This window comes from Rhipicephalus sanguineus, chromosome 2 (assembly GCF_013339695.2).
Source record: "Rhipicephalus sanguineus isolate Rsan-2018 chromosome 2, BIME_Rsan_1.4, whole genome shotgun sequence".
NCBI classification, from domain to species: domain Eukaryota; kingdom Metazoa; phylum Arthropoda; class Arachnida; order Ixodida; family Ixodidae; genus Rhipicephalus; species Rhipicephalus sanguineus.
This window is the reverse complement of record NC_051177.1, coordinates 53,218,648-53,240,840: the sequence shown is the minus strand read 5'-3', so window position 1 is coordinate 53,240,840 and position 22,193 is coordinate 53,218,648. Positions and strand designations below refer to the sequence as shown.

General features: G+C 46.8%; 1 protein-coding gene across 1 annotated transcript in view; it reads right to left on the bottom strand.

Moving 5' to 3' along the window:
- The window catches only part of LOC119382954 (cytochrome P450 2A4-like), a 55,650-nt gene that overhangs the window by 3,600 nt on the left and 29,857 nt on the right, over nucleotides 1-22,193 (bottom strand). Inside the window, exons 4-7 of the mRNA XM_037650890.2 lie at nucleotides 15,064-15,368; nucleotides 9,269-9,384; nucleotides 6,762-7,020; nucleotides 5,590-5,780 (exon numbers count right to left, since the gene is read on the bottom strand). Of these exons, the coding sequence (XP_037506818.1) occupies nucleotides 5,590-5,780; nucleotides 6,762-7,020; nucleotides 9,269-9,384; nucleotides 15,064-15,368 (871 nt within the window). The remainder of the gene's footprint in view (nucleotides 1-5,589; nucleotides 5,781-6,761; nucleotides 7,021-9,268; nucleotides 9,385-15,063; nucleotides 15,369-22,193) is intronic.

Sequence of the window (22,193 nt, the reverse complement as noted above, 5' to 3'; positions counted from 1 at the left end):
AATTGTACTGTTTTAAGTGTAGTGCTCGTTTTCATTAAGGTTGTGTCAAAAAAAAAATGTGGCAGATCCCACGAACTGTGGGAATCGATGTAATGCGAAGCAGCCAGCAAAGAGCTGCATACATCGCCCTGTTTGTCTTTGAGCCAAATGAAATCATTCATGCCACGGCATCTAGTTCACCATATATCGCATGTTTGCCATGCACGCATGCATGCACAATCTACACACCATGCCAATGAAACGCATATTCTGGTATATACAATGCATGACCTCTCGTTTATGTTCATCACGCACTCGTGTCATGCCATACCAATTTTAGTATATATCCAGTTAACAAAACGGCCGGAAGCGCACCATGACAGTGGCATGTAAATCATACCGTACATGACATGCATAACATGATTCGCATGGTAAGACCTCCATTTATGTTCGTCATACAATCATATAGTCATATCGCGCAATACCAATTTTGGTGTATATCAAACGAACGAAATGGCCGCGAGTGCACCATGAGTATAGCATATAAATCATGCCATACATGACATGCATATCATGGTTTTTCATGTTACCACCTGTCACTAATGTTCTTCATACAGTCACATCGCGTAATAGCGATTTTGGTGTATATCAGTCTAGCGAAACGGCCATGAGTGCGCCATGAGCATGGCATGTAAATCACGTTGTACATGTCATGCATGTCATGATTTTCATGTTGCCACCTTTCATTTACGTAGGTCACACAGTCGCGCCGCGCAATACCAATTTTGGTATACATGAAGCTAGCGAAACGGCCGCGAATGCACCATGAGCGCGGCATGTAAATCATGACATACATGACATCATGTCACGGTTCTCATGTTACCACCTGTTATTCATATTCGTCATACAGTCGCGCCGCGCAATACCAATTTTGGCATATATCAAGCTAGGGAAACGGCCGCGAATGTATCATGAGCGTGGCATGTAAATCATGTCGTACATGACATGCGTGTCTAGCTTTTCATGTTACCACGTGTCAGTTATGTTCGTCATACAGAAATGTCTCGTCATACCAGTTTTCGTATATATACCTTCATTTAAACGGCCCCGAGCGCCCCGAGACCATGTCATGTAAATCATGCTGCACATGACATGCTCGTCATGATTTGCATGTTAGGACATGTTATTATGTTCGTCATGAACTCTTGTCACGCCGTACCAATTTTGGTATATATGAAATTAACGGAACGGCCGCAAGAGCCCAAAGGCCGTGGAATGTAAATAACGCTGTTCATGACATGCGTGTCATGATTTTCATGATGTGACCTGTCATTTATGTTCGTAATAAGGCCATGTTATGACACACCAATTTTGGTATACATTCGATTAACGAAACGGCCAGGAGAGCACGAAGTCGTAGGCGGCTAGATAGATAGATAGATAGATAGATAGATAGATAGATAGATAGATAGATAGATAGATAGATAGATAGATAGATAGATAGATAGATAGATAGATAGATAGATAGATAGATAGATACGCTCAAAATCGCAGAAGTTCGCTAAGAAATGCTTCGCATATTAAAAACGAGCTTCCGAAAATACCCTTCCTTCATTTAAATATACAACCTGAAATCCGCGATGTCACGCGCGGAAATTTCGGCGCGACATTTAAAAATGAAACTTTGACCGTGATTTTCCACACTATTAATAAACCTATGATGGTGAGATTAACGTCATCAGTGTCATCAATGTACAATTTACCAATATAAACAGATGCATTGTTTCACTTTAGAGTCCCTTTAAGAAGGCAAGAAACGCAGATGACTGGAGCGCAACCGCCGATTGCCTTCGCGACTAATGAAATACATACAAGTGGCACGCATAAGAGGTACGGTGGAGTCACCAACCGTCCGACTCATGTCGTCCCTCTAGAGTAGCGCTCCCATTGGTGCAGGCTCATAACCATCCGCCTTTGATGAGGAAATGGCGCTTACTTCTGAAGCTTTACCTGACTTCTGACAATAAGACATGAACGTGTACCCCCTGACAACTATTTCAAATCACTCGGAGGGCCGCTGCTTCACTTCTGAGGAAGCTGTAATTAAAAGCAGCATTCTGCGTTTTCGCAAGCTCTTACTTGTCAGCTGGCGAGCAAGTTGGTGGAGCAGCGACGTCACTGCGACACATCGTCATGAGGTCACATTTCAGTGATATTTAACGTGCCAGAGCCTCTATCTAAACAAGTTCAGCATTAATATCAGCCTTATGGCGGCTCACGTTTATACTCCCTTCGACTGACACATATTTCAAAGCACTAGTGTTCATACGCAAGCTCAATATTTATTGGTCAGATGCGTCAGTGGCAGGGGGGGGGGGGGGCAGGTGACACTCCCCCCAGCACCCCCCTCCGCAGACTCTTTCAAGGTAGTTATTGATAAAAATATCTCGTGTGAGCGATCTCGCTCAGTAAAAATGTCTTTACTGGATTGCACCCACGGATAACTCCTATTTGAAGGTAGGAGATCAAAAGGCGCCAAGTAGAGCACCGTTCATGGGAGATATTGGCGTTGACAACATGGTTGAAAAAGCTAATTATGCGCTAACGGACTCATGAGTCGATTCACTCTGACTCACTTACACTCAGATAGAGCCGTGAGTCTGAGTTTGAATGAGTCCGAGTGAGTAATATTTTGGTGAGTTTGAGTCCGAGTGAGTCCGCCTGAGAAACATTTTAATGAGTCTGAGTCTGAGTGAGTCCGGTTGAGGAAAATTTGGTTGAGTCTGAGTCCGAGTGAGCTCTAAGGGCAAAATATATTTCATGAGTGAGTCTGAGTGAGCTCCACAGTTTTTGCCGACCTATGGCCAGAAGTCACAAAATTTCCCCATATTTCATAAAAGTGAAACAAGAATTGTTTCCTTCAAATGTTCTAAAGATGCCTTCGCGAGGACTTGAAAAAGAGCCGAGGAAAAGAATTCGTGCGCTGGGAATCTGGGGTTCTGAGCGAATGAAAACAAAAAGTGCCGACAGACATTATATAGCTGAGCATTCCAGTCCCCCACATTTCTTGCTTTTTGGTTTTTGAAATAGTGCTTTTATAAAACAGCTCCGTCTGGTGTCCACGTCGTAAATAAAAGTATGCGCTAATTGACTTATCATTCTTTTGTCTAATTAAGGCACGTCACTTAATTCTTCGCCAAAAGTATCGACGCCCGCATAGTGAGCTGCAGACTGGAAAATATTGAGACAGAATGAAATCTAGGCGGTCCCGCCGCAGTACAGGTAAGTGTTCACGTGGGAGCAAGTTCATTAAGCATTGCTGCTTAATACAAAAAGCTTTTGGGTCACCTTTTCCCCGGCGCCGTGTACGTTTCACGGCCCTTAATATAGATTTCAATTAATGATGTGTTCGCCGAAGGTGCCTCGAAGGAAGTTCAGTTCTTATTTGCCGTCTATAAGGGTCTTCCGTTTCTTACCGGAAGTACATAGGCTGCACATAATGGAAAGAAAGCTGCCGTGGTGAAAGAGGCTGAAACGCTCCTGGAACGTTGAAACCAGAGATTGAACGACAGCTTATACCTGAATCTATGACTTGCAAATTTGCTATACCTTATTTAACTGGTGGTGCGCACGCGCGAAAAATGAAAGACATACAAAGAGAAGGTTTGCTTTTGTTTCGAGATTATAGAGAGAAAATCTCGGAGCTCCATTGAGGTATGTCGCCACCCTTCAAAAAGAGATCTTTTGTAATTGCGATAGCAATTATATGGACATTCTCGACTGTTTTTTTTGCCGTCGCCGTCATGTCCCGGATATGTACATGTATGTATGTATAAATAAAAGCCACAAAGAAAAATAAATCAGAAGAAAAAAATTTCCTTCGACACCTCGCTCCGCAGCGCGCTTCTTTAAACAACTCGGCCACGCGCGACCGGCTGTTTAGCACACCAACGGCGAGCTATTTATATACACCATTTAACACTAACGGCACGCAGAGCTCGGAGGTGCTTCGGTATGTGCAGTATCACCCGCGAGATTGACCGAAGGGCGCGCTTTAAAGCAACGCTCCTACATTTTCTTTCAGAGGCTCACTAGAAAGGGGCTCATTTCTGTACCCACTGACGATGTGGAACGCCGAATAAACGATGCGTCGAGCGCCACCGCGCGGCAGGAGACGCGGAAGGGCCACGCGCCGCAGTTTTAAAGAAAAAGAAGTCTAAGAGCGTTGGGTTGTAGCGCGCTGCTCAAACACGAAGTAACAACCGTAACAGTTCGTTCGCGCTCGTCCTATGTGTGTGCATGTGCGTTCTTTTTGAGTGTCATTCCTTGTGTTTGAGCAGTGCGCTGCAGGTTCGAGCTGTGACCATTGTTAGTTCGCAGTCATCCTGTGTGTGTTCTTTTCGCCAGTTCTTTGCGTTCGAGCGGCGCGTTGCAAGTATCAAGCTGCTTGCCGTTCTCTGTGTGACATTCTAATTTGTTGCTATCACATTCATTGCTTCGCCGTTGCGGGGGAACTGTGACTTCTTTTTTGAAAAACATCGTTTGTTTTTTTTTCTCCATTTTTGGGGTGCTTGTTTCTTCAAGATTATTTAGGATTGAGAAATATGTTTTTATCTTGAAGCCGTGCAAGCATCATCAGCGTTTTTCCAACACCTGCCGCCTACGCCTCCCTACCAACTTTCGCACGTACCAAAAACCGGAAATTAAAACTTCCAATTCAATAATGCGAATTAACTCATACATGGCGCCACGTGTGGATCTTATATAACGAAACTTTGTCGTAGTAAGGTATAAAATCTTAAAGGAGAATTATTTTAACACCTGATAGTAGTAGAGGGCATTGGGGTGGCCCAGCGTTCTGTTAAGGCTAGAAATGTGCATTGAGGCCAACCATTTAGCTTAAGATTTAGAATGGTGTAAAAAGTCCAGCGATGGAAGCAGGGACGTAGTTGGCATTTTGAAGTAGGCAGGTAATGAACCTGGCTACCACACGTCGGCATGTTAAACTTTTACAGGAAGGCTGCACTTCAATCAAACTGAGACGCTAAACATTCGACAAATAAGTGTTTTAACCCCCGTTCAACGAGACACGTGAACGAGAATCATTAATAAAAATTCAATAAAGAGAGGGATGAATGAAATAGCAAAAGAACGACCAGCTGAACAAAGCAACGAGTCGATAATTGAATGAATGATAAGAGGAAAAAATGAATGAATGAATGAATGAATGAATGAATGAATGAATGAATGAATGAATGAATGAATGAATGAACGAATGAATGAATGAATGACCCGCTGCGGTGGCCTTGCGGGATCGAATCCCGGCCGCGATGGCCGCATTTAGATGGAGGTGAAATGTTGGAGGGCCGTGTGCTTAGATTTAGGCTCGCGTTGAATAACCGACAACCGCTGGTGGTTGAAATTTCCGGAAACCTTCACTATGGTGTCTCTCATAATCATATTGATGTTGTGGGACGTCAAACCCAAACAATTATGAATGAATGAATGAGTGAATGAATGAATGAATGAATGAATGAATGAATGAACCAATTTTGCGTCCCATCTAGCGTCCTGCTGAAGCATTTCAAAGCACGTTGAGGTCGCTCTTACCGACTGAGAACGGGATGAGGTAGTCGGGCTTCGGTTGTGCCAGGGAGCCGTCCTCCTTGAGGAAGCGGTTCGGGTCGAACTTCCAGGGTTCCTTCCACAGGCCGGGGTGGTTGTGCACAGCCCACAGGTTGGGAATCACGGTAGTTCCCTTCGGGATGTAAAATTCGTCGAAAAGGGTGTCCTCGAGAACGCTGTAAACGAGGGTCGTGTAAGGAGAGCACCCAATATACCTAACAAAAAAAATCATGAGCCATTCCGCTCTGGGAGGGTGGATGGCCAGCGAAGCTGAGCAGCATAAGAATTTTCTTATTTCATTTGCAAAGTTATTTTTTTATGCATTTATTCATAATTTTTTGATTGAGCGTATGCTACTTTAAAACAATTGCACCTCGTACTTTCGTGGGCCAGAAGTGCAGCGCGCAGGTAACTTATTTATTTACATAATTGTTTATTTATTATTGCGATGGCAATTATATGGACAGCCTCGACAGGTTTTTGCCATCGCCGTCGCCGCCATGTCATTCCAGTATGAAGTCCAAATTGATAAGATCCCCCCGCGCATTGTTGTTCTGCCGCGGGTAAAAGCGCACGAGCGGGGGCGACGAACGCGGCCGAAGCAGAGATCAAACGAGCCGGCCCGTTACCGTCGCTCGGAGGGTGCATGCGATAACATCATCCCGCTCGGGAGGCCTGCCGTTGAAGCAGACAGGAAACACCCCGCCTGTCTTTAACGACCATGAAAAAAGACGCGAAGTGGGGAGCGGGGGGGGGGGGGCGGTATTTTCGCGCGAGCAGCACTACTTTAAACTTTGGATCTAAGGGCGCGCGCTGTCTCCCTGGAGCATCTCTCCCTGGAGCGGCCGTATTCTCTTACACCAGCGTTTTGTAGTTACGCGAGACCGGGTACAAAACAGTTAGCTGCCAGCCTCACTTCGTGTAACACTACAATGTGTTCCTTTGAGACCTTGTCGGTACTGCGGAATCCCGGAAGGTGTAGTAAGGGTTAAATAAGAGAAGTTGACAATCGCCGTTTGTAGTATGAGGCCACAAGGAAATCCATCTAGACTTCTCAGAAACAAGGCTGCTTAGATGCCGAAATATTCGTCCTGGTCCGGGTATCGAGCCCGGGACGTACGCCTTTCCTGGGCGGTCGCTTTACCTAGTATACCTACCACCTGGGTACACCTAGGGGCGACACAGTCTTCCAGCGGTTCATCTCCCAGATACAGGCCATGGTGTAGGGCATTCTCAGCCGATCGTCCCACGTGGGCTGGCGCTCCTTGCCCACCACTTCGTCGATCTCCCTGTGCACTGTGGCCTGCACCGTGTCCGGCTTGTCGGCGAAGTTGAGAAAGTGCCAGTGCAGAGTTACGCTCACCGTGCCTGAGCCACCGAAGAACAACGCCATGGCATTGCCGACGAGGCCGCGAGCTGCGAAAAGTAAGAAATAAGTGCACGCGCGCAATGCCTGCAATATTTCGTGATAGGCGTTTTTGCCGAGGATCATTGCACGTGATTCGAGAATTATTAATACAATTGTTGGAACGTAAAGCCCCAACAATTACGATATGGTTATGAGACACGCCTTAGTGCAGGGCTCCGGAAATTTCAACGTCTGGGTTTTTTTTAACGTGTACCTACATCTAAGCACACCGGTCTCTTGCATTTCGCTTCCACCGAAATACGGTCGCCGCGACCGGGATTCGATCCCGCGACTTTCAGGTCGATATTCGAGAACTTATTGTTCGGCAGCACGTAACGCTCACTGGAACACTCGAAGGCCAAAGCCTGCTTGGTTATGAAAAATACTTATTCGTACTTTGTGCATAGACAAGCGATACATTGCAGCGATGGGTCGTATTCAGATGAAATACAGGAAAAGATTTTGTTACGTGAAAAGCTGGTATACTACTGCTGATATAGCTTGGCGGCTATGGTGTTTCGATGCTGCCTAGAGGACGCGGGTTCGATTCCGGGCCATGGCGGATGCATTTCGAAGGGCGGAATACAATAATAAAAAAAAGATGTCTAGTGAGACTTGGCTGAACCCTGGGGTGTCTAGGTTGCCAGTCTGCAAAGAGAGGAATGGAAAGCCACACAAGAGAGACAAGAGGAAAATAAAAGAATGGAAGACTTGTTAGTCAAGACGAGCTCATCGGAGATCCATTGTATATAAACATTTGTAAGTCAAGATGAAGAGGAACCGTAGTATGTAATCTAGTGAATATTTCCCTTGGAGGTGGTTTCGCTAGATGGTGGGATCAAATTTTTACTCTTTTATTTTCTATATTTTCTTTTTTATTCGAAATTTTAGTACATTTTGTTCTTTTATCTAATTTATCGATGTTGGCCTGCGATACTTAGGTGGTGCAGGCAAGGCATAGTTTTTTAAAATTTACATTTCATTTATTTTCGCCCAAGTCCACTTTAATGTAATGTCTACGTCGTTTCTGAGTCTTCCTTTTGTCGTCGTTTGTTTGCGTCGCACATAGTTCATATTTATTTACTACTTATTTACATGATAGTGCAGGCCGTGTGGCCCAAGCAGGAGGGGCAAGGTATAACATAAGAAATACACGTAAAATGCGCGATTGAAAATGTGAAATAAAAGAAGGTAAACAAACAAACAGCACAAAAATGAGAATGTAACTTGGGGAATAGTGAAACCCGCCACGGTGGTCTGGTGGTTACGGTGCTCGACTGCTGACCCGCAGGTCGCGGGATTTTATCGTGGCCGTGGCGCCCGCATTTTCGATGGAAGCGAAAATGCTTGAACACCGTGTACTTAGATTTAGGTGCACGTTAAAGAGCCCCAGTTGGCCGAAATTTCTGGAGCCCTCCACTACGGCGTCCCTCATAATCGTGTCGTTGTTTTGGGACGTTAAACTCCAACAAGTATTACTCCTATTATTAGGAAATGGCGAGAGCATAATTCTAAATTTATTCAGACGAGTTCAGGTGATGGAAAGTTATGAGGTTCCATTCCTCAGTAAGTCGGGGGAAAGAAGAAAATTTAATGCGATTAATCCTGGCAGCATAAGGGGAGAGAGTGATGGGGAGGGTATGACGGGTTTTCCTGGTTTCAGAAAAGGCGATGTATGGTCTGGGATATATTAAAAAATTAGGACTTATTAAGGATGAAAGGAACTTAAGCCGTGATATTTTAAGCCGCATTTAAGATATATCAAACTCAAAATTGTTCCAAACAGCACCCTGCCACTTGTGTATCCCCCTTTTCTCCTTTCGTGTTTCTGTCGATGGCTGAAGCGATTGCGGTTTCCGTCCATTTTTCCTCTTTCCCTCCTTTCTAGCTTAAGCTACAAAATAAGCTTGCACGAGTGAATAAACAAGATAAGATTCTTTAATGAAATGCCCGGAGAGGTTAGCCTGGTTTGTCGCCTGGCTTGCTACTCCAGGTGTCGGGTGATTATGGTAAGTGAATAAACGTCCATTTTCCTAGCCATCGGTTGTCGGCGTATCCTGGCCGCGGTTTAGCCACCAGCTCTGTAACAAAAATAAGCCTGGATAGTTCTCCAGTACGGCGTGCCTCATAATCTCATTTTGGTTTCTCAAGCAACAGCTCTCAGAACTTAATTGCTTCGAATTGGTGCACGCTGACGTGCTTAAACTTCAGTGGGCGATCCGTCATGGCCCGTTGTGTTAAAAGACAGGGGCTTACTTGTGAAGTATGACGTGGGCTCCTTTTCGTGTTCCTTTATCTTTTTGAGATAGCCGTCGATGAAGTCCCGATTATAGTTGTTATCAAGGCTCTGCTTGTGCTCCTCGGCTTGTCGGCTGAAATCGATGCGGATAATATGAGTAGTTTAAGGGATATTGAACCAAAATGAAAAAAAAAAAAAAACTGACGAAAACATTGAAATTCTACTTGGAAGACGCGAGTGTTCGGACAAAAAGAGTTTATTTCACGTATTATTGAAAAGTTGGCTGTAATTTTGGTGGATGGGCAGCGCGCGGCGGCTGCACGCGAGCGCAAGCCGTGACGTCACATTCACCGAGGCGCATGTATGCCGCACGTGTCCCTGTCCTCCTCTTCCCTTTCTCCACCTCTCCTTTCTTCCCACTCTCCCCGTTCCACAAAAGCGCTGATGCTTTACCGCAGTCGGGAACATTCTTCGCTGCCGGCACTGTTCATAGCGCTTCTGGGAACCGTAGTCGGAGCTAGCTCAGCGGGCTGAGAGACGCCGGCGACGGCTGGCATTGTTGGCGCGCCCGTTTCCGGTGTATGAAGCGTCACCAAACGACACCTCCTCTAGTTCACGGCGCGGCCGCTAGACGCGGCACTTTGTGAAAAAGGCATTAAATTCATTATTTTCCGCTAGTTTCTGCCTGAAATGAAGGTCGTGTCTATTCATTTCCGCACCCAATTTTTCAATATGGCTGAAAATCTTGGCGGCAGGAATTTTGTTCAGTATCCCTTAAAGCGCACGCACGTTTGACTTCCTGGCCGTAAATTTTACTGAAGCGTACGCGGTAAGCCTCTAACTCAACCATAACGTGTGGATTCATTTCCTATTTCGTCCTACTCAAAGCTCTTCGCCTCTCTAACCCCACGTTTTTGTACCTCTTCTGGCTGTTAGAAAAGGGACGTGCAGCTTCTCTCACGTAATGTGAAGTTTCACAATTATGGGTTTCAACTTCAAATTGTCTGCAATGGCGCAGACAGGGGATTTGAGAAGAAGCGAATAAACACGCACTTTTTTTTTGTCTGCATTGAGCGCTACATTAAAATGCAAAGCCAGCTTGGAAGTTGGCCCCAGTGATTATCGTTAAAGACTCGAAAAACGCCTGTTTTATTACTGGCCAGAAAGTAGAAGTAAGGTTTAGGATGGGAAGACGGGCCGGATAAGTGTGACCCGAAGTTGCCGAAAATTATGTACAGGGAGCTTCGAGTGTTCTTATAGTGCTCCCAGAATTGATGATTTCAACTCCTACAAACTAGTTTTGAGCTGTTAGTACAGGAAAACTGAAAAAAAGAGAGAAAAGATGGTTAAACTTGAGTTAGGTTTAGGGAGAATGGTGCTCAGCTGCAATCAACGTAGATTTCAGGAAAAGCTAAACTCGTGTTTGGAGTTGGCTGAATAATTAGTGATTATTTACAGTTGTCAGGTGTAAAGCAAAAGCCAAGTGAAGAAATTTATACTTGTGCCAGCCAAATTTTAAAAGAATAAAGAAAAGAGAGAGAAAGAAAAGAATTTTTCTGACGTCCGTGATTTTCACGCAAACATACGCTTCGACATCTAATTGAACACAACTTCAGGCCCTCATGATTGTGAACAATAATAGTGAGTGACAGCTGAAAGACGTTGGAAGAATATTGAACCAGCCAAGGCTGAACACCTAACTTTGCGACAACGGGCCCTACACCGCGTTTTGCTGGGAATGGTTACATACTTCCGGTTCCTTCCGGTTATTTCTATAGGTCAAGTGTATCCGCACTAAAATCCCAGCTCTGCCTCCCCTCACTTTCTTCTCGCCGCAAGACTGCTCGTCTAATATTATTGTTTACGTTTTTCCATTCGCTGCCTCCAGGAAGCCAAATCATCATTCCTGCACATCATCGTTCCTCTCGCCACTCGCACCGAAATGCTGTGTATCCAACACGTGCACATGCGACCACCTATCAATGTTCAGTTTTCCTGCATACTGTCAGAGAATGGCACGCCCTTCCATCAGATATCTCCCTCATCACCGACATTGCTCAATTCAAAGCTGTCATTGAAGACCATCTTTGAAGACATGAAACATAACCTGACCCGCCAGTTTTTTCGTTCGCCCACCCCTCATGTAATGTCTCATGTGGGACTTTTGAGGTATTACGAATAAATGAATAAATGAATAAACACTTGTTATGTCAAAAAGCAAACCTGTCAAGTTGTGTTCATTGTTTCCGAATCTCTGTTATGTTTGTAACATCACATAAAATGTTCGGCCGTACTGCCGAACATTTTATATTTCATCAATTTTTTTTTACGAGAACGGATAACTGGGCTAGTTTGTGGGAACTCATGTTAAGGCAGGTAGCGCAAAGAGACACGGACACAAGCGAAGAATAAGTGCACAGGACAAGCGCCAAGCGCTTGTCCTGTGCACTTATTCTTCGCTTGTGTCCGTGTCTCTTTGCGCTACCTGCCTTAACATGAATTTTTTTTTACTGCGTAAGCTGTTATGAGATCACAAGGGCCGTTTTTGGCGCCGTAGTTGTCCGCCGCCGCCGCCGGTGTCCGTAACCACTATCGCGCGAAATAAAAAAAAAAACGAAATAAGAAAAAAATTCCAGGATAGAACGAGGTTCGCACCTGGGCCCTCTGCGTGGGAGCCCAGTATTCTACCTTAGAGCCATGCCGAGGCTTGGAACTGCGGTGCAAAAAGACCCTACACAGGCTTCATACCGGGAAGGAACCGCATTAACGTATGTAATGTAGTGTGGCAGAAGAGTAAAATAACAACCAGGCGTCACACAACGCGAATTCTGTAACCAGGTTTCATACAATGGGAATTGCGCAACGAGTGGGTTGTTGAATGCTTCTAACCCATTACAAAGGGCTCTGCCATAATTCTTCATCGTCATCAGCCACAGCATCAACTAAGTGCACATAATACCTTACAGGTGTTTAGCGGGTACCACGGTTCTCCTCAGAATGACGAAAAATTGCATAGCGGCTGCTTCCCTACTTGACGAAAAATTATAATGATTTATAGCATAGTGGGTTCCCCGCAAGTGGATTTCTGTTAGTTGCCAAGGAAGCCCTTAAGGCTTCCATGATCTCTTTCCTCGGGGTCTCAGTAATGTTCTGTCCCTGTCTCTCTCTTTCTTTGTCACGTTAACGTATGTTGTATAGCGTGGTGGGAGAGTAAAATAACGACCGCGCGTCACACGATGCGAATTATGTGACTAGTGGGTCGTTCAAAGCTTCCAACCCATTACAATTGGACCAGCCATAATTATTCATCGTCATCAACCGTCGCATCAACAAAGTGCACGTAATGCCTTACAGATGGTACCTCGCTTCTCCGCAGAATGACGAATAATATCATGGTGGGTGCTTCCCAACTTCACAAAAATTATGATTTGTGCCGTAGTGGGTACGTTGCTAATGTACTTGTATTAGTAGCCTCAAGAGAGCTTATAACGAGCTCTAGAGATGCCGCTCTTCCAGCTTTCACTGTGACTGTGCTGCGCTTTCCACGCAGGCCTGGCGTTTTTTCTTCACCCAACCGCTTTGAGCTTCCAATACTTTCCGTAACGCACTGAGTTCATTTCGTAGTTTTTGTATTTTTGCAAGCATCGCGACACGTTGGCAGCGAAACAGGCAGCCGTGGTACTGAAAAACTACTTAGTTTGAAAGATAACTTATCAAGTTCATTAAGTTTCAAACGTGAAAGCTATTCAAGCCGGACTGACAACAAAATTCCGACTCTCTTACGCTATCGCCAAGACAGGGTGAAAGCCTTAATGGCTAAATACTAAAATATGAAACGTCATGTCAGAATATGACGAGCCGTTTGTCTCGTTGCGTGTGATTTCACGCTTATCGAGCCTTTAATTAATTAATAATTAAAAATTATTAATTTACATTACGCGTTTCAGAGTGGGGCGGGCACTATTAACAGAAATGCGGGCACTATTAACAGAAAAACTAACAGAAAAATAGGACCTTAAATTTGAACAATTAACGAGACTACATGTTCGAACAATTATTAGTTATTAGAGGTTAAAAATGTAGTTCGTTAGTTTAGTCTTTAGCATCAATGCAGGTGATGAACGGGGGAAGGCGGTTCCATTCCGCACTGGTCATTGGCAGAAAGGAGTCTGAAAAAACATTAGTGCGGCTGAAAGGAATGAAAACTTAATACTGATGGTAAAGATGTGACGATATGTACGAAGGTTCTGAAGTGAGTTCCTGTTTAAGTGAGTTATTTTGGTAAATAATTTTTCGAAAAAGACAGAGCGAGCGAGCGAGGAACTTTATTGAAAAAGACCAAAGGGTTCGGGATCAGGGGTGGAAGCGAAGAGGCTCCATCTCTTCACCCGGTGGGGGCTTCGACGCCGCTAATTAATTAGTCCAAGGTATGATTTCATTAGTGAAGTGCTAGCTGTGCGGAAATAATTTGAGCTAATAATACGTGCTGACTGGTTTTCAACTGACTGAATGGTATCTGTTCATGTTTTTTTACCGGGGTCCAAACAGATGATGAATACTGTAGCTTGGATCTAATTAGTGTTTTATAGAGTAGCAATATTGAATGGCATGGGGCATGGCATGGCATGACATGGCAAGAACTTTATAATGGACCAGAGAAAGTATACGACCCGAGGACAAAGCCACCAGGCTAAGTCGGTGGCTCCGCCCGTGGAATTATAAAAAATTCTGCGTATGTAGCCGAGGAATCTGTTCGCATTGTTTGTGATGTATTTAAAGTGCTTGTGCCAAGAAAGGTTATTGGTTAGCTGAATTTCGAGATATTTACACGAAATTACGCGCTAAATATTGATTTTATTGATAACATAGCGAAAGGAGCGGGTGAGTAAGAGCGACGCGAGACAGACACAGTCCACTAGACCCTTCCATTGAGCGCCTTTTCCGCGTTATACGTCATAGCTGTCAGTAGGTGGAGTATCGCCAACGCCCACTTTCTTTGTTCTTTTAGTCACGCGAACGCCGCAAAGACGATGTGAACATGCAGCTCGTACTTGATAGTTCTCGTGGTATCTTCTTTAACATCGAAGCGGTTTAGCAAATCGTTCTTTGTGAGTCGATACAGAAAACTATCATCATAATAAACGGGTATGTGTCACATAAATTGGGTAAATCCCACTATACTCACCACTGGCGCACTAAAAATGAAGAAGGCAGCAGTTAGCCCAACAAATGGCTGCGAAGCGACGGCGGCGAGCTGAATACCCCGAGTCCGTACAACAAGATAATACTAGGGAACGGGAGAGGCAACGACGGCTGCGAGAAGACCCCGAAGCGATGGAAGGCCTACGCCAACGACGACGTGCCCGTAGATATATGAGAGGTGCGAACGCCTGGTTTCAGCGCGAGGTTCTGTCTCTGCAGTTAGGATATCCGTGTCGCGTCTGTGACAGTCTGGGGCTTAAGTCAAACATCTCTGCGCTGAGAATCAACGTAAAAACAACCTTACATCACCTAGCTAATAAAGCTAACAACAACCTAGAAGCAACCTAGAACCTGCATCACCTAGCTAAGGCCTAGAAACAACCTTCAAGCAACCAGATTAGTCTTCGGAATCGTCCAGTTTCACTGTTTCAAGCCTTGCGCGCCTTAGTGCAAGCTTCGCCAAGTTTTTTAAATAGCGTTTCGCGATCACGCCTGATTCTTCGTTTGATGAGGCATATAGGATATTCGCCTAAAAACACATTTTACAAGATACTTATTATGGAACTTGTTAACACTGTCGGATGGCCGATGAAAAAAAAAAGGGGCTTACTGTATGTACTGGATTAAATCCTTGACTCTGGATGCCATGGCGCTTCGGCGTGTGGACGGTAGCTTCCTGAGAAGCTTGCGCATAAACAGGGGCAGGAACTCGAGCATGCTGCCGCTTCCTATCGCCTCGAACACTTCCAGCAACGTATTATCCATGTAGAGTCTGTGAGGGTCGTCGTGACCGTGCCGGATGCCGTACACGAGCGATGCGATGTTGCTAGAGATGCTTGTGAGCAGGTGTTTGTCGATCAAGACGGGGGCGCCATTCGTCCTGCGTATTTTCTCTGTGAAACTGTTGCACTCGTCCTGCAAACGGAAGTGTCACGAGCGTGGAGCAGAAGGTTTGCTTTTAGAAGAGAGGATGAACGTTTCTTCAGAGTATTTATTTTAGTAACAGCCCATTTCCACGCAGATTAACTCATCCAACACCACATATCTCCGCCCGTACTGACAATGAACACAAGGTTTGCCCATTATTTTCTCCAACTAAAAAAAAATACATCTACACTCACCTGTTGATTTATCAATTAATTAGTGGAACGCCCTTGTGCAATCCATTGCCAATATTAAGGAATTAGCTTCCTTTCAGACGGCTCTACTAACGTGCCTGAACGTTTGTACCTGGCCAGCTGACCTGACATATTAGCTGATCTATTAACATCTGGTTGAGTTTTTGTCTCATAAGTGTGATTCATCGCTACTTTTTAATTTGGTCACGTTCTTTGTTGTATCCACTCTAATAGTTCTGAAGGTCGACCTTGTTTGATTACATTGTATAATAATTCCATTTTACTACCATCAATTGCACTCTTTCTTTGTAATTGTGAAATTATGGTGTCCTTTATTTATGTATTAATGTGCCTATTTCTCTCTTCCTTTTTACGTTTATTGCTGTTGTAACAAAATCATTGATAGTTATCCCCATAGTGATGCCCGATACTGGGCCTTCAGGGTAAATAAATGAAACGAAAATGAAAAAAAAAAGTGAAATGCAAACACTGGTTTGTTTACTTTTGTCGCCGAACAAACTGAACGGAACGAAATGTTTTATGCTGCTAGGTGACATTTACTGTCTACGTACCCGGTACCTGGTTCTCTGACGTTTAACTTAGCTCATCTGTTATTGTTATCTGATTTCTTAAGAGTCGAAGGATTCAAGTTCTGATAGAGACGCCACAGTTGCTACACGAAGGAAGAGCTTTCACCAGATAGAGGCTGCTTTATCGAGGCAGGCGTGAGCGCGATTGAACAGGATCATACCTTAATTCCCCTTCGACAATTTCGTGCTGAACGCTCCATGCCACATAATTTGGCACAACACAAAGATTTGGAGTTTGACATTTCTCTTGATAAATAAGCGCACATCGGTGGTTGTGCCGACTTCAGCTTGACAACACGTCCACTTCCAACTCTTAATGACGTTACCGACAAACCAATCGCGACGTTTCCTGACCTCGTAATTCTGTGAATATCACTCTAGCTGTGTGTGATGATTCCGATTATCATTGGCATTAGGATCTTGCACTATTGTGATAGAGATAATAATCTTTAATGAAAATTCCGCCTATTCCCCAACCCCAGTGCAGGGTAGCATACCGGATACAAACTTCTGGTTAACCTCCCTGCCTTCGTCTGCTCTTTCTCTCTCTCTCTCTCTCTCTCCGGAGAGGTTAGCCTGGTTTGTCGCCTGGCTTGCTACTCCGGGTGTCGGGTGACGACTATGGTATAAACAATGAATCACATATACACACAAACGGTGTGTACAGTCACATACGCACATATATACACAAAAGTGTCAGTCACAAAGTTTGGTTAGGTCCAGTTGTTCCTCAAGAACACCAACAGCGCTTTTGTGTTACGCATCGAACAACCGTTGTCTTGCCACGGGCCGAGAAGGTGCCGGAGTTCCAAGCTCGAGCCGCGTTGCAAATGAAGTTCTGCCTTCAGAATCTGTCGTTCGGCGTCGTAACGGGAAGAGTCGCAGAGTACGTGCTTTTAGTCTTCTCGAGTATTACATGTGGTGCACGTGGGTGAGTCCGACTGCCTGATCTTGTGCTTGAAGTATTTCGTATAGACAACGTCGAGTCTCAGCCGGTGAATGCACGTTTCATCTTGCCTGTTTAGTCCCTGTGGCATATCAAAGCTACTCGTCGGGTCTATCCTGTGCAGCGGTCTGTACTGGTTATTTGCCTCGCACCACATTGTTCGCTACAGATTGCGCGCGAACGCAAATACCAAAGTCGCTGCATCTTTCCTTGGAAAAGGTGGTTGATCCCTCTGCATAGGAATCGGTATAACACGAAAGTGAAACGTGTCGTCACAGAAGTAGTTGATTGCTTTAGTGCATTGGTATATCAGAATTTGTATGATGTCTACTGTTGTTTGGCAGATGTAGCACCGCCTGATGTGTACTAGAGTGACTGGACTCTAATGTGTACGCACTCACGCTGACGCCTAGTGGCAGATCTCCGTACCGACGACTAACGGCCATGATCATCATTTAACCCTTGCGGTAGCTGAAGTTCTTAAAATATACGTGGACACCGCATATGGGGGGGGGGGGGGGTGAATCCTGAGGAAATATGGCATCAACAAGCACATAATAAACATTGATACTCGATATGCACTCCTCCAAAGCGTCGTGGAACGCGAAGAGAAACGCTACGCGCGTCGTGTCTTCCCTCTAGCATGACAGTTAATGGTGCATTCAGACGACGGACCGAATCCGGATGTGGCAGGACGGACGGCGCGTCACGTGACCTCACATCAGCGATTCCCCTCGTCTGCGTGGCTCGCGGAGGGATGACCCCAACCTGTTTTTCACATCGGGATTCTGGCGGCGGAACACCGCAGCTTTAGCTGACAAACAGGCTGGCAACCAGTACACTTTTCTTCTGCTCGAGCTCTACGGCTGTCCTCGCAGTTGATTTCAGCTCTGTTGGCACGTAGTTCAGTTTATTTCTGAGGCCGTATGCTAAGGCGATCACCTTTGAGACATCTATCGCTTTTAATGCGCGCTGATTGGCAGGTTGGAGAGTAGTGGTTAAGTTGTCGATTTAATTGCACACGCATTGCACACGCAGGATTCTTCGGCAGGCAAAGTGGCGCTGTTGCCGAAAGCGGTTGTCTCAGAACACGGCCCATGTTTGAACACTGATTACAAGGTCAAGATGCGAACAGAGAGAAGGAAACAATGTGCAGCAGTGCAATGTGCACTCTCGGTACCTCTTATCCACAAAAGAAAAAAAAAAGCTGCCGATATCGGCGCATCACTGTATCCTCCCTTCGTATATATGCGGGACCCCACGCGTGACAGCAGCGAGGTCAGTATCCAGCAGCTCCCTGTAAAGCAGATTCTTCTTTTCATTCAGCCATTCCGCCAACAACACCGTTTTCACCGAAATAAATTGCAGTCCTCGACAGTACTCGACCAAGCTCGGCGAGATCCGCATTCTGTCGGCTTCCTTGTTGTTGAATACTCTCAAACCAATCTGCTGCCAGCGGGCGCAGGTGAGCGCAGAGTCTGCCGTCGAAAGTAATCCGGCTGTTCTCTCCTAGGACACCGTCCGTTGTGTGGATGCGCCTGAAGGCGGATTATCCGCGAATTTGCCGTCCGCGTTCACGACAAATCCGGATTCGGTCCGTCGTCTGAATGCACCATAATCATCACGGGGTGAGCAGGGAACGCGGTGTGACAGCCAGGCGAGCGTCGGAGAGCATGTCGGAGAGCTATTTTTTAGATGCGAAGTATCTTAAGGTCGAGCTCAATCCGGCGGTGGTGGTGGTGGTGGTGTGCGGCGTGACCACCCTTACTGCGCATGCGCATACCCTCTCGACACACCTCCTCTCCACTCACCCTCTCCCCTTCCCCTCCCCACTTTCCCTCTCCCTTCCCCCTCTCCCATGCCCCTCTCCCCTCCCCATTTCCACTCTTCCTCTGAAACGCGGGCTAGACATGCCGAAATTCTCTCCTGCGCAACGCCGCGATGAGCTCGAGCGCATGCGCGTCCCCTCCCCTTCTCTCTGCTCTCCTACGCTGCCCCCCTCTCGCTCGCCTGTCGACCGCGTTCCCCGCTCGCCCTGTGAGAATTAACGGCCAGGCTAGACGGAAGATACGACGCGCGTAGCGTCCGTCTTCGCGTTCCACGACGCGAGGTTGGTAGCATGCCCAACGAACGCCAACGGAACGCGATCGTGCAAGTGCTCCGGCTTCGCGTCGCCTCATGGTCCCCTTTAGCGGGAGATGGTGTAGTTTTAGATGCGAAGTATCTTATAGCGGAGTTCAATCCGGTGGTGGTGGTGGTGGTGGTGGTGGTGTGCGGCGTGACCGCCCTTACTGCGCATGCGCATCCCCTCTCCCCCCCTCTCCACATCCCATCTCCCCTCCCCCTCTCCCCTTTCCCCCTCTTCCATCCCCTCTCCCCTTTCCCCCTCTCCCCTCCCCTCTCCCTTCCCCTCTCCACTTCCCCTCTCCCCTCCCCCTTTCCGCTGTTCCTCTGAAACGCGCGGGCTAGACATGCTGAAATTCTCTCCTGCGCAACGCCGCGATGAGCACCAGCGCATGCGCGTCCCCTCCCCCTCTCTCTCCTCTCCTACGCTGCCCCCCTCTCGCACGCCTGCCAACTGCGTTCCTCGCTCGCCCTGTGAGAATTAACGGCCACGCTAAGGGAAGACAAGACGCACGTAGCGTTCCTCTTCGCGTTCCACGACGCGAGGTCGGTAGCATGCCCAAAGAACGCCAACGGAACGCGATCGTGCAAGTGCTCCGGCTTCGCATCGCCTCATGGTCCCCTTTAGCGGGAAATGGTGTAATTTTTTTATATGGATGGATGCTATGAGCGAGGCTTGAGCTAAAGCTACCATCTCGCGGTGTGTTAAGCGAACAAAAAAATTACACCATCTCCCACTAAAGGGAACCATGTGTGGATGCGAAGCAGCGGGGAGATGGTCCGCTTGAGCGGGAGATGGTGTAATTTTTTTAGGAGCTGGCTCGCCAGGTTCTTAAAGGGCCCCTTACCAGGCCACATAGTAAATTTTAGTTAGACGCTGGAAGTTGTTGTGTGCCGAATGAAGAGCCGTATGCCGCAAGAATTTTTCAAACCAGTTCATTACGAGCTGAGAAAACGAATAATTTGTAGCGGCGCGAAACCATGACGCGAGGAGGCGAGTTTCAAACCCTTGCCACTCGCCCCGTGTAGCCTTCGCAAGCCAAATTCCTTCCCTGCCCTCTTCACTTGACACATACGCATGAACACGTCATGCGCATGTACGGTCACGTGCGAATGACGTGCCCGAGCCAGCCCGAGCACGCGAGCGGCGTTGCACGGCCGCTACCTTTTTTTTATGTAGCGGCGATGGGCGTTTTGTCGGCGTTCTCTGTGGTGTACTGCCTATTTCTGCGGGACGGGCATGAAAGTTGAGACACTTGTACGGGCATGAGAATGGCGGTATCGTGAGCCAGTGCCGCATTAACGTTTACTTGGACGCGGTAGAATAAACGAGCATAATGAGTGCTCGAACGCACCAGAACATTACTTTCGTTTCGGCTGGCGTCTGCTCGATGCGCTAACCGCAGGGACACGAACGCATGGGAAAGGGAGGCACATTAGCCCCGCATCTCGCTGCAATTCACGAAAAAAAAATGAAAAGGACGCACACGTTCCCTTTGTGTGTGTCATTATTTCTCTCAAGTTTTATTATTCTATTCAAGCAACAAATTACACAAACTACACATGTCGTGTCAAATAATTATCGCAGTAGGAGAACTTGCGTTTGGCCTAGTTGGTGCTTACTGTTTGACATTTTGACCGCACAAAAAAGACGAGGACAGAGGGAGGTACGACGACAAAATGAGTTGAAAGTTTACCGCCCGTGTCGTCGTACCTCCCTCTGTCCTCGTCTTTTTTGTGCGGTCAAAATGTCAAACAATTATCGCAGTGTCACGTGCTACTGTTGGCGACGTCAGAGCACAGTCGTCTACGTAGAGGAGCGACGTCACAGCACTACCATCTACGCAGGGCCATTTTCTCATGTACGTCATCCCGTCATTCTCTAAAGCGCGCGCACGCGAGAGGAAGGGCAAGCAGCGTTCACCTTGAAATTTGACCCATTTCCGCGGCTCGTAGCGTTGCAAATTTTGGCAGACGTGATCGTGAACGCCCAGTGTATGCATTGCGCTCGTTAGCTCAAAATTGTCAAACCTGGTGAGGGGCCCTTTAAGCTGGGGCGAAGTCCCGCGCCGTAAGCTGCATCCATCCATTCAAAGCGTCGTGGAAGGCGAAGAGGAACGCTACGCGCGTCGTGTCTTCCCTCTAGCCTGGCCAATAATGCTCACAGGGCGAGCGGGGAACGCGGTCGACAGGCGCGCGAGAGTGGGGGGGGGGAGCGTAGGAGAGGAGAGAGAGGGGAAGGGTACGCGCATGCTCTGCTGCTCATAGCGGCGTTGCGCAGGAGAGAATGAGGTGCGAGAGAGGGAGGAGAGCGTAGGAGAGGAGGGGGAGGAGGAAGCGCATGCTCAGTAAGGGTGGTAAGGCGCACACAGGATTGAACTCTGCCATAAGCTGCTTTGCATCTAAAACATTTCTATTGGAAACGTGCCGAATGGGACGGCCGCAGCAACGGCGCATTTTTTTTTCGAGCCTGGTAGCACACATGTCACCTTCCCGTTATAAAGGGGATGCTCATAGCATCCATCCATCCATCCATCCATCCAAAAGCACTGTGAAAGGAAAGTGCGAAAGATAAAAGGCGCGTTCATGCACCCTCCGTTATAGGTTTGGCGGTAGCTCAGTGGGCTAAACGCCCGCCAGCCATTGTCGCGGACCAAGAGGTCATGGGTTCGACTCCTGTCAGCGGAACTTTTTCTTTATAGTTTTCTCTTTGTCATTTGATGGCGTTCATTTTGCTGACGTATTTCCGCGACGGAAATACGTCAGCTGACGATTCTCGGCAGCGGCGGATGCATTTGACGCAGACGCATGCCATTTGACGTAGACGATACGCAAACTACACCCGTGTACTTAGGTGTAAATTTCCTGATGAAAATCTTGGTGGACCCCAGCGTAAAACAGTTTCGTGTTAAAAGGAATGTCGATTTTCTCAGATGCCGTCTCATGTGCAGGTCTGGCAGAG